The sequence below is a fragment of the Quercus suber genome, unplaced genomic scaffold, assembly GCF_002906115.3.
Source record: "Quercus suber isolate HL8 unplaced genomic scaffold, Cork oak 2.0 scaffold_1228, whole genome shotgun sequence".
Lineage (NCBI taxonomy): Eukaryota > Viridiplantae > Streptophyta > Magnoliopsida > Fagales > Fagaceae > Quercus > Quercus suber.
Window position 1 is genome coordinate 1 of NW_027070623.1, and position 11,249 is coordinate 11,249.

At 32.1% G+C, this 11,249-nt stretch overlaps 1 protein-coding gene across 1 annotated transcript; it reads left to right on the forward strand.

Annotated features, from left to right (window-relative positions):
- Positions 1-9,849: 9,849 nt before the first annotated feature.
- On the forward strand, positions 9,850-10,799 carry LOC136065850 (F-box/kelch-repeat protein At3g06240-like). The gene is made up of 2 exons (XM_065769613.1): positions 9,850-10,306; positions 10,366-10,799. Exons 1-2 carry the CDS (start codon positions 9,850-9,852, stop codon positions 10,797-10,799), a joined length of 891 nt encoding a protein of 296 aa, XP_065625685.1.
- The last annotated feature ends 450 nt before the right edge of the window (positions 10,800-11,249 follow it).

Genomic DNA, 11,249 nt, shown 5'->3' on the forward strand with positions numbered 1-11,249 from the left:
ATTTGTTTCAAATATTTATGTATAATAACCAGGCCACATTATTATCTTAATTTGATGTTTTTTGTTGATTTTGAAGTTAAGACCAACACTTTAACAATAATATAAATGGATAGATTTTTGCAAAACAACAAGAATTTTACTGGAAACAATGGATTTTCTTGACTGGAAAGTCCCTTTTAATTATTTAGATTTTTGCTTCCCCCCCCCCCCCCCCCCAACGACAAATGCACCTTCAGTTATATTCCACCTCTTTTGCAAGCTGGTGTGGCTTATTGAAGGATGAGTAAAGGAAAAACAATAAGAGGATTCCTGTGATGCAAACTAGTTGCTATTGGATACTGTTTGGGTTTTGCTCTAGTTGGTAGTTGTTAGATTCACTTGCTAGATAGATTTATGAGGATGGTACTGTTGTAGTCTCCAAAATGAAGTGTAATAGCCAACGCTAGAAAATAAAAGCTCTCTAAATGAGCATGGTTCACTTCTGACTTTTTGCACTGCCTTTACTGAGTATAGTTCAGTTCTGACTTTGTGCATCAAGGTACAGATAAGAAGAGATATCGTAAGTTTCATTTAATTGATGCCGAAACTCTACAGGAGAAAAAGGTTCATCATATCCAATATCCTTCATTTGTAGCTACTGACATGGAGAGCCTTATTTTACTTGATTCATCAAATGTGGTATCTTGCTAAGCAGATGGTTGCCTATAAGAAGTGAAATCCTTAATGGTATGGATGAAGTGAAACCTTTGTTATTCCTTTCCTTTAGTAGTTGGCATGATAGTATTGTTAAAGCTTCAATTTTTTAGGATTTACATTATCATTTTGTAATATTTTTAATGTAGATGGTTGTTGTGCACATACCTAGATCTGGCAATTTAAACAAAAAAAAAAAAAAAACCTTAGACAAAATAATCCTTCTTTGCTTGTGTATCCCTCTGGTAGTGTTACAAAGAGCTAGCTTAGAGCTCTCCTGACTTCAGTTTTAAAAAAGAAATGAAGGAAGCTCTATAGTTGAAAATGTGAGCCTGTTACCATTCCAAGGTGATGCTCTTACTTCCTGGTTCACAATACATGGTCTTTGTTGCTTTATATGCTGCATTTTACCTTAATATTGACAAGAAGCTAATTTATATAATACTATCAGTTTCAAGATCTTTGATCTTGAAAAATCATCCTATCACTGGCCTCTGAGAGATGTATCTAGATGAGGAATACTATTTTCTCATGCTTAGCTGGGTTCAATAACATGTTTGTTGTCAGGGGAAGTGGATCAACAAGTTTAGGTGCGTAAATGTTGTGTTTCTGTTGGTACTATTGTGTTCTTTATCCTTAATAAACATGCTATGGTTTATACTACTAAGGAATTAAAAACAGACATTTAAAAAGACTGTTGATCTGCTTTTGATTGTTGATGCTATTGCTAGTTACAACTGCTTGCCTAAACATTTACATATCCTCACCATGGGTCATTGACTTAGAGACCTCTGAAAGCATGACTGGTGCTTGTTCACTACTGCATTTGATGTCGTCTATAATGCATATTTGCCTCTTGTAATTCTCATTCTTGGTCAAGGCTGTTTGTTTACCAGTTGGTCTCTGCCTGTACTTTTTCATCCTTTTATCAATAAACTTGCGAAATTACTACTTATGGAAAAAATAATCAGTCGACCTACAAAATTTCTTGTATTTTGTGAGTCTTCTTGATCTTGGGGCCATGCCAGTGAGCAATAAATCATTGCAAAAATCTGTCAAACATGTGGTACGAACCATGATACATTGATAATAAACGTGAAAGGGACAATGGAGCAGAATAGACAGAAAAAAGGAGACTGGAGAGGGTGCCAAGCAACTTATCCCCTTGAACCTAGGAGAAAAGACTGGTGGTCCACTTGAATGTAGGATAAGGCTTTGAGTGATGTAATACACGAGAAAGATGGACATGCTTCAGCTTTTCATTTGACTATAGTTGGAGAAGAGTTCACTAGGACCAATACATTTTGCTATCATGGATATCAGTTACATTTCACTAATAATATGGCAAATTTGCTAGTTAAATGCTAAAAGTTATAAACTTTAGGGTGCTGATTAGAAGAAAAAAATTTTATTCATTGCATTACTTTTATTGTACTTATTAGTGCACCAACTTCAAGTGTAGTTTGATATTTAACTAAAGTATGAATTATTTTTTTTTTTTGCATTTTTTTAAATTTAAATTGAAGTAATTTCAAGCTGATGACTGAACTAAGCTGCCCTCACTAATATTGTAATGATGGAGGCGAAGTGAGGCTTGCAAAATATAACAGATGGTATGAATTTTATGAGCCCACATTGGAACCTTTATATCTTGTGCTGCATTTTTGAGAGGGAGTGCTTGGAATTTTGAAGATCACAAAATATCTACTTTGAGATTGAAGTTTCTTTTTCTAAGATGCTTGTCTGTGTGGATGGATGCTGTTTAATGCCTTTTACCGATTTACTGGATTTCTATTACTTCTCATATATTTTTTCAATAGGTATTACTTCTGAATTTTAGGAGTTTGCTCTTTTTAAAAATATCCATGTGTTACTCTTGTATTTACAATAGGTGTTTTTTTTTTTTTTTTTTTCAATTATAAAAAAAAAAATGTAAAAGGAAAAGCACCTATATATACATTGGAAGAAGAAGAAGAAGAATCACCTTGCACTTACAACAACTAAGCTACTAGAGAAGCCTCTATGACTACCAAATACAAGAGCAGAAAATCCGATTGAACCATTGCAAGCAAAAAATTCCCTTTTTTTAACCTAAATATTTTTAAAAAGATGAACAATGCATCCACATGGGATTGAATCTATGATCTCACCCTCCACCCATCACTTACAAAGAAAGTAAAGGTCAGTTGGTCCAAGGAGGAATAATCTTGGTTTTAAATTGGATTGGACTAGTTGCTCCAACTGGGAGTCGACCCTTAGGCCAGTTCTTTTAACCTCAACAACTGGCCTGGAAAAAGAGTTTTTAACCTGTGCAAACCACGGTCGAAATTCTTAGTTTAGAAAACCATGGTCAGTTCTAGCAGCTAAAGCGAGTTGCAGACATCATCCCACCCTCCCTGCCCCTACTTTTTTTCACCCAATATGGCTGAATTAGTTAGATTAGGTTTTGCTATATTTTATTTCTGTTGTTGGATGCGGCCATGACAGTATTCTAAACTTAATTGAATTTTGTGATCATTGTTGATCATGCTAAATATATGTGATTATAGCGGATTCTCTGAATGTTCTGTTGTTGCTAAATTTCTATGAATGTTCTGTTGTTCTTTGATTATTGTATACACTTTACTATATACTTGTTGAATGTTATGTTTTTTATTGGATCTGTATGCACTACTGGTTTAGTGTTAAAACAATTTGGAATGATGTTCTGTTTATTTGCTTTCATCTTGTGGAATAACATGGAAATGGAAACTGGCTCAACTCCGTCAAATGAAGTTGATTTCAATGTTGTTATTTTGTCAATTTGATGTAGATTTGGACAATGGTGTTTTCATTGTTTAGGGTGCATTGGTAATGCCAAGAGGTGGTTTAAAGCTTTTGGTGAGTTAAAAAGGCAAGTTCAATAGGTATTGTAATGCTGTGATTTGGAGTTGATCCCCCATTGCCTCACGTGGGGCTCTGGCGGAGGGAGTGCTTGGGCTTTATTAAGGGTAGCAAAGATTATTTTTGACTTGATGCTTTTATTTCTCAATATTTTATTTTTATTTTTATTTTATAAATGCTTCAAGGTTGTTTTACTTTACTGCTTTGCCTGATTTGCTTGATTGATGTACTTATAGTGTTTAATTTTGGTGTGTCGTGTACACTCCGAGAATATGAGTGGCCAGTGACGGCCTTTTAGAGTTACATTTAAATTTATAAATGAAATTGTACTTATAAAAAAGACTAACACTACTTTAGAAATTTTCAAATTCAATTAATGATAGTTTTTTAATAGGGAACGACCATTCACCCTGTTAGGTATAACATCATGATGCTTTGGACAGCATGTAAGACTGCTTAGTTGTCTCATTGCTTGACAAAGAACGACCTGCAACATAAGTTTGAGGGGATGTCGTTTACTGGCATGATCTTGTGTAACATGTAATGCCTCAACAACAAATAGGTTAAGAAAAAGATCTTGTGCTTTTGTGAGCTCCTCTACCATATTCTATCTTCAGGAGGCTTGTATATTGCAAAAACTAGCCTATAATTTGAACTATGTGGTGTACCTTCTTTTTCCATTTGTAAGAACTGACTTTTAGTCTAACTAGTTGCAGACTTATGTAATGCGTGGAAATAAATAATCATTTTATAATTGTAATATAATGTATAATTTTTTCCTCTAAAATTTGTTGAATATAATTTGTTCTCCTAAAATTAAACAATTGCTATTTGGTCCAATTAGGTCTACTTCAGTCCACTTTGTCCCATTCAGTTCAATTTGGTCCACTCAGTCAATTTCGATCCCTTCGGTCCATTTAGACTAATTGGGCCTTAAATTAATTCTTTATTGGTTGTCTTTTCAAGTTTAGTTCAAAAATCCATTTTCTCTTATTTTGGTTTGAAAAGTATGAATTATTATATTTGAGCTAAACTCTTTATTTTGAGTATAATTGTAATATAATGCATATTTTTTCCTCTAAAATTTTTTGAACATAATTTGTTCTCCTAAAATTAAGCAATTGCTATTCGGTCCAATTAGGTCTACTTCACTCCACTTAGTCCCATTCAAGCCAATTTGGTCCACTCAGTCAATTTCGATCCCCTTCGTCCATTTAGACTAATTGGGCCTAAATTAATTCTTTTTGTTGGTTGTCTTTTCAAGTTTAGTTCAAAAATCCATTTTTCTCTCTTAATTTTTGGTTTGAAAAGTATGAAATTTTATTATATTTGGGCTAAAATCTTTATTTTTGAGTTAAAAAATACAAACAAAATAGACATAAATTAGAAATACAGGCCCTAAAAATTCAATAAAAAAGATAAATATTCAAAAGTCCTATTCAGTCCATTTGTCCTTTGGTCCACTTTTGTCATATTTGGTCTACTGGTCCTATTGGGTTCACATTGGCCATATTCAGCCCACAATATCCACTTTGGTTCTATTTGGTTTACATTGGTCCTACTTGGTCTTATATGTCCACTTCGGTTCTATTTAGTTGATATTGGTCCTATTCAGTCCTATTTATTCCTATTTCTGTCCATATGTCCATTTTGGTCCTAATCTGTCCATTCGTTCTTATACGGTCCACTTCGGTCCTATTCAGTCCACCTTGTTCCCATTCGGTTCTATTCTATCCATTCAGTCCACTTCATTCCATTTGGTCCATTTGTGTCTACTTCGGTCCATTTTTATGCACATACATATAAGGAAAAGATATGTTTGGGTTGATGGTATCTATTCTAAATCCAAATTTATTAAAAATATATATATAGATCTCAAACTCATAATATCTAAAATCTTAAGCATAACATTTATTATTACTACACTTTTGTTGAACCACATTAACATAGCATTCTAGTCCATTTCGTCTAGCTAAATTTAAGTAAAAGTCTTTCTAAACCTTAAGGCTATAAATATACATATCTAATCTTTAGGGTAGTTACTCATTTTTTTAATGTTATTACTTTTAATTTAATTGATGAGATTGATTATACTTCAATATATATATATATATATATATATGGTGTGTGGTGTGTGTGTGTGTGTGCGCTGCGCGCGCGCGCGCGTGAGTGTGTGTATAATTTTTATTTAAATAAATTATTCAAATTATTCATTCTCTTAAAAGAGATTATTATGATAATCAAAATTTATAACAAACTTATACTGAATATGTATAATTTATTCCCTAAATTTTATTGTAAATAATTTGTTCTTCCTAAAAATTAAACAATTTCAAAAGTAATTTCATCACTCTATTTTTACAAATAATATTATTTATCATTTTATATTTATTTTTTTAGAAGATCAATGTTTTTTATTGATATTATTCTTTTAATAAATGGTCATATTCTTCTAACTATTTTTATTATGCATTATATTTTCCTAATTTCTTTTGGTACAATTAAAATTTTTAAGTTTCAAAGTTATTATTCATATTCTTATTCTCTTAAGGAGATTATTATGATAACCAAAACTTATTATATAATTACTATTGATGTTACTCAAATAATTAATAATACTCTCAACCCAAACTTGTATTTTGTCATTCTCAAGTAGGCATCGAATTGGACCGAAGAGATCTAAATTGACCAAATGGACTGAATAGACCTAAGTGGACCAAATGGACTGAATAGACCTAAGTGGTGGACCAAATTGGACCGAATAGACCTAAGTGAACTGTATGATCAAATTGGACCGAATAGAACTAAGTTGACTGAATTGATCAAATGGACCAAATTGGACTAAGTAGACCGAATGGACTTAATTGAACTGAAGTGGATGAAGTAGATCGAATTAGACCAAAATTGACTGAAGTGGACTAAAGTAGACTGAATTGAATTGAATTAATGAAGTGGACCAAAATGGATTGAATGCCGTCTGTTATTAGCTTAGCCAAGATTTGTTTTGATATAACTCAAATTATTACTTCCAAAATAATCAATTATTAACTCAACAAAATCAAACCAAAACTAGAGAGAGAGAGAGAGAGAGAGAGAGAGAAGAGAGAGAGAGAGAGAGAGAGAGAGAGAGAGAGAGAGAGAGAGAGAGAGAGAGAGAGAGAGAGAGAGAATAATAAAAAAATTTATAGAAAATAATATGAGAAGAAAAAGGTAAAAATAAAAAATACTATTATAAACACCAAATTATTCAAGTCATGTTATGTTGTATAATAAAATAACATTATATTTTTATATACTATCTTTATATATAATGCAATAAGATAACATCTATGAAATCAAAGAGAAGAAATAAGATAACAACTTAAAAGCACAACTTAATCCATTCAGCCCAAAGTAAAGTTCCAAATAATAATATAAAAATTCATCAACCTAAAGTAAAGATGCAAGAAATGCTCCATCTGATATGTTTTGGATTAAAAAAAAAAAAATTATTTAAGGAAGCGTCCTTCATTTAAACCTGGTTTTTGGTTTAAGCATTACTGTAATAAAGTCCTAATTTGTTCTGCAGAGTGCAGACTCTACACATTGGTTAATTCTTAATCCTTTTGCAATTTTCACACCCATTATCCATAATAAAGTTTCTCTCCAAATTCAAACTCCTCAATTTTTTTTATATTTTTTTATATTGATTGTGAATTTTGAAAACTTAACCGTTAGATTGCGTGTTCTTATTATTTTCCTTATGCTTGCAAAATTTCAAGAAGATAAAAGATTAATAGCTATGTCATCAAACAAATATTAAAATTTCAAGTTTTAAAAATCTAAAATTATGTATATCATGAATTAGGCACAAAAAGAGTTGATTTTGTATTGTACCAACCAATATTTTCCTTACCGGTACTTAGGCCAGTACAAAGATACAAGTATTTCGTGTCAGTTTAAATATCATTCATACCAAGGTTGTTTTAGCTGTACCATGGCAAATATCTGATTTCGGGAGGTTAAAAATGGATATGAGAAAATGAAGAGAAAGTGATAGAAAGTAAAATTCTAAATCTTATTTTTTCTTTGCCCTTTTTCAGTTTGCTGCAAAGGTGTTTAATTGCTGATAAGGGGAAGGAAAATAAAAGAAAGTGAGGATAGAGTTTTCTTTTTTAATATTGGGAAACGAAGATTAAAAAAAAATTGTGTTTTTGTAAATAACTAACTTAACTTTTTTTAATACCGATTAACTTTTATATTACCTTGTTATTAATGTTATCTTTGACTGTGCCATATCAACATTGGGAAAAGTTAACAGATATCCTAAAGACAATTGTTTATAAAATAGTAGTTGATTTTTTTAATAGTTTTTTATATTTTCCATAAAAGTAATATCAAAATTTTTCTAAAATAGTCTATTAATAGATGCCCTTAGCATATTTTTTATAAATGCTATAGGGACACCCATTAATCTAGCCATCAACATTTTCTAATCACATCATCAAAAACTGTTATTAAGATTACAATAACAATCAAAATTAAAATTTGTTTTTAGTATTAAAAAAAATGAAAACCCAAGAACCAAAATGAAAAATAAGCAAAAAATACCATTTTGTTAACTACATTTTGAGATCATAGTCAATTTAGTCATTACATTTTGTAACAATAAATTTGGTCTCTATTGTTATTTTCAATTTGCAGTTACTTTAGTCCTAATAGAAAATGTGTACATGGTAAATGGTGTGCTTCCATGGCTTATAAAATAATATAAAAATTAATACAACCTCATTATTTTAATAAATAAAAAAGCCAGCTCAAAAAAATAAAAATTTCCTATTATTTCTTTCATTTTCTTGCAATCCAAACACACAAACAAAGAGAAATTGTTTGCAATAAAATGCTGAATATTCTACTTAAAGCACAACAAACCAAATCGGAACAAAAAAAGATGAACCAAAAATGTAGCGAAACGTAATCACAATTGCGCAAAGCAACTGTAAAATCTAAATCCCAAAGGGCATTAAGAATCAAATGATCCAACAAAAACGAACTAGATTTAAAAAACCTAACAACAACGATAAGAAAAAAAAATAAGTAAACAGATTTGCATGAAGAAATTAACTTGGCTTGTAGGCGGCAAAAAGTGTGTTGTGTTGTGCGAAATATACACAATAAAAATTTGATAAAGCATTTTAACTCCAGTGGTTGTCTCTTCAAACACACCAACCAATCTCTGCTTCATCTTGTGGTATCTCAAAGAGAATTTGCTTTTTCAAGTTCTCCGGCGTGCATATCTGAGTTCCAGTGGGGCCATCTAAGTAGTGAAAACTGTGAGAGAGAGCAAATCTAACCCCTTCCTGCACCGTTGTACGTGGTGGCTCAACCCAGAAACTTTAATATAGTCTTACGACAACCACTCAACTCAGCCTTTTACCCCAATAAATCTATCACACATGACACATCATTCTCGCCCCTCTAAACTCAACTACCATCACAAGTGAACAAATCAAGGTAGCATTTGGCGAGCCTTTTTTTGTGTGTGTGTGTGTGTGTGTGTGTTTGGATCACAAGAAAATGAAAGAAATAATACGGAATTTTTTAGTTTTTTTTGAATAGTTTTTTTTTTTTTTTCGTTTTAACATCACAAGTTCAGATTTTTTTTTTTTTTTTGTGTATTAAAATGCTGAGGGGGCACTTTTAATTTTTTATAAGCCACTAAGCACATTGTTTTCCATGCACATTTTCCTTAATAAGTTAGGAGTATAGACTAAAATAACTGTAAGTAAAAAATGTAGTAATAAATTGATTGTGATCCAAAAATGTAAAATCAATTAATAGTGATCCGAAAATGTAGAAATCAATTGGTTGTGATCTCAAAATGTAAGAACCAAAATAGCATTGTATCTTCAAAAAATATCAAAGAATCTTGACATGTAAGCCGCAAGTAATAAAAACTAAAGAGTACTCCTAAATTCTAATATAAAACCGTTTCCATCTTACTCTGGTATCTAGTTTAAGTATTCCTTGCTCTCTCTCTCTCTCTCTCTCTCTCTCTCTCGTTGAAAAAAACATGTCCCAAATGAGAGAACCACTGATTCTCCGAGCAAGAATAACCATCTCCCGTTGACTTGTACTGAACATTCTGGGAAGACTACCTGTGAAATCAGTGGCAAGATTTAGGTGTGTTGCAAATCTTGGGACTCCTCAATCACCACTCCCGATTTCATCTCCACCCACCTTAATCACAACAACAAAGATCCCTATGAAGATGGGAATGGTTATATCATACACATGGCGTCATGGAAAGCACGTCGTGTGATATCTTTTTCTACTTCAATGTCTTCTCCTTCTCCTCCTTCTCTCCCCCCTAAAACATCAATATGTACAGTTGCTTATGGCCACACATTTGATAAGATTTCCGAGATTGAAATTCCTTTTGATTTTTCTTCTAATTGTACTCAAATGGTTGGTTCATGCAATGGCTTATTGTGTCTCGCTGATTCCAATAATGTTATATATTTGTGGAACCCCAGCATTAGAAAATTCAAGAAGTTGCCTCGTACTTGCTTGGGAAACCCAAACAATGTTACACTTGGATTTGCTTATTGTTCAGAAAATAATGACTATAAGGTTGTAATGACTTCACATAGCTTTTTGTCTACATATGAGATTGGGATATACACATTAAGTTCAGATTCATGGAGAAGGGTTGAAATTTCGGTGACAACAAATGTAACCTTCTGTAAAGGTATGCTTTCTCCAATCCTTTGGTTAGTGGAGCTTTGCACTGGATGCCATATATTAAAGATGAAGATATTATGGCATTTGATGTCAATAGTGAGAAATTCAGAAAGCTAGCATTGCCTGATGTTTCTATATATGAACCACCTCTTCAAAAAATATGTCTTGCATCATTTAGAGGGAAACTGGCTTTCATTGGACGATCTGGCTTCCAATACTCCATATGGGTGATGAGAGACTATGGTATGGTTGAGTCTTGGAATAAACTTTTTGTTGTACCATTTGAAAGGGTTGCTTGTTGGATTTGCTTGACCGATTATGGTTCACTTATGGTTGGCTACAAAAATGATCCATTAGAGAGGCAGGGATTGACATATGCTTTAATTGACACTGAAACTCTGGAAGAGAAGAAAGATCTGGATATTCAACATCCTTCATATGTAGCCACTTTCATGGAGAGCCTCGTTTTACTTGACGGAACAAATGTGGAATCTTATTAACCAGTTCGTGGTGAGCATATAAGATTGAAGTAAATAACTGTATGGATGAAGTAAAACCTTGTATATTCCTTTTCCTTTAGTAGTAGATAGTTAGGTAGTTTTGCTAAAGCTTGACTTTTATTCCATACTTATATCATCCTTTTGTGGCTATTATAAATTAGTATTTGATATTTGTATAGAATGGTTGTTGTGGTATGGAAGATTGTTATTCCTTTAGAGTTATGAATAGCTGGATTATTGCTCTCCTGACTTGAATTTAAAGAAGAATTGACTTAAAAAAACTTAACTAAATAAAAGAATCTCTAGTGACCATGATTCCATTCCAAGGTCATGTTCTTACTTGGTTCAAGCTACATAGTCTTTGTTGGTTTGTGTACTACATTTAACCTTAATCTATATATATCTAAAAGTTAAAGCATATCATTTTTTTTTTTTTTTTTTTAAAAATGT

Bases quoted from the DNA above. Each gene is read 5' to 3' on its own strand.
- LOC136065850 (XM_065769613.1), top strand. From the start codon at position 9,850: ATGGCGTCATGGAAAGCACGTCGTGTGATATCTTTTTCTACTTCAATG. The intron at 10,307-10,365 runs GTATGCTTTCTC...CATATATTAAAG, and splicing joins AAATGTAACCTTCTGTAAAG to ATGAAGATATTATGGCATTT.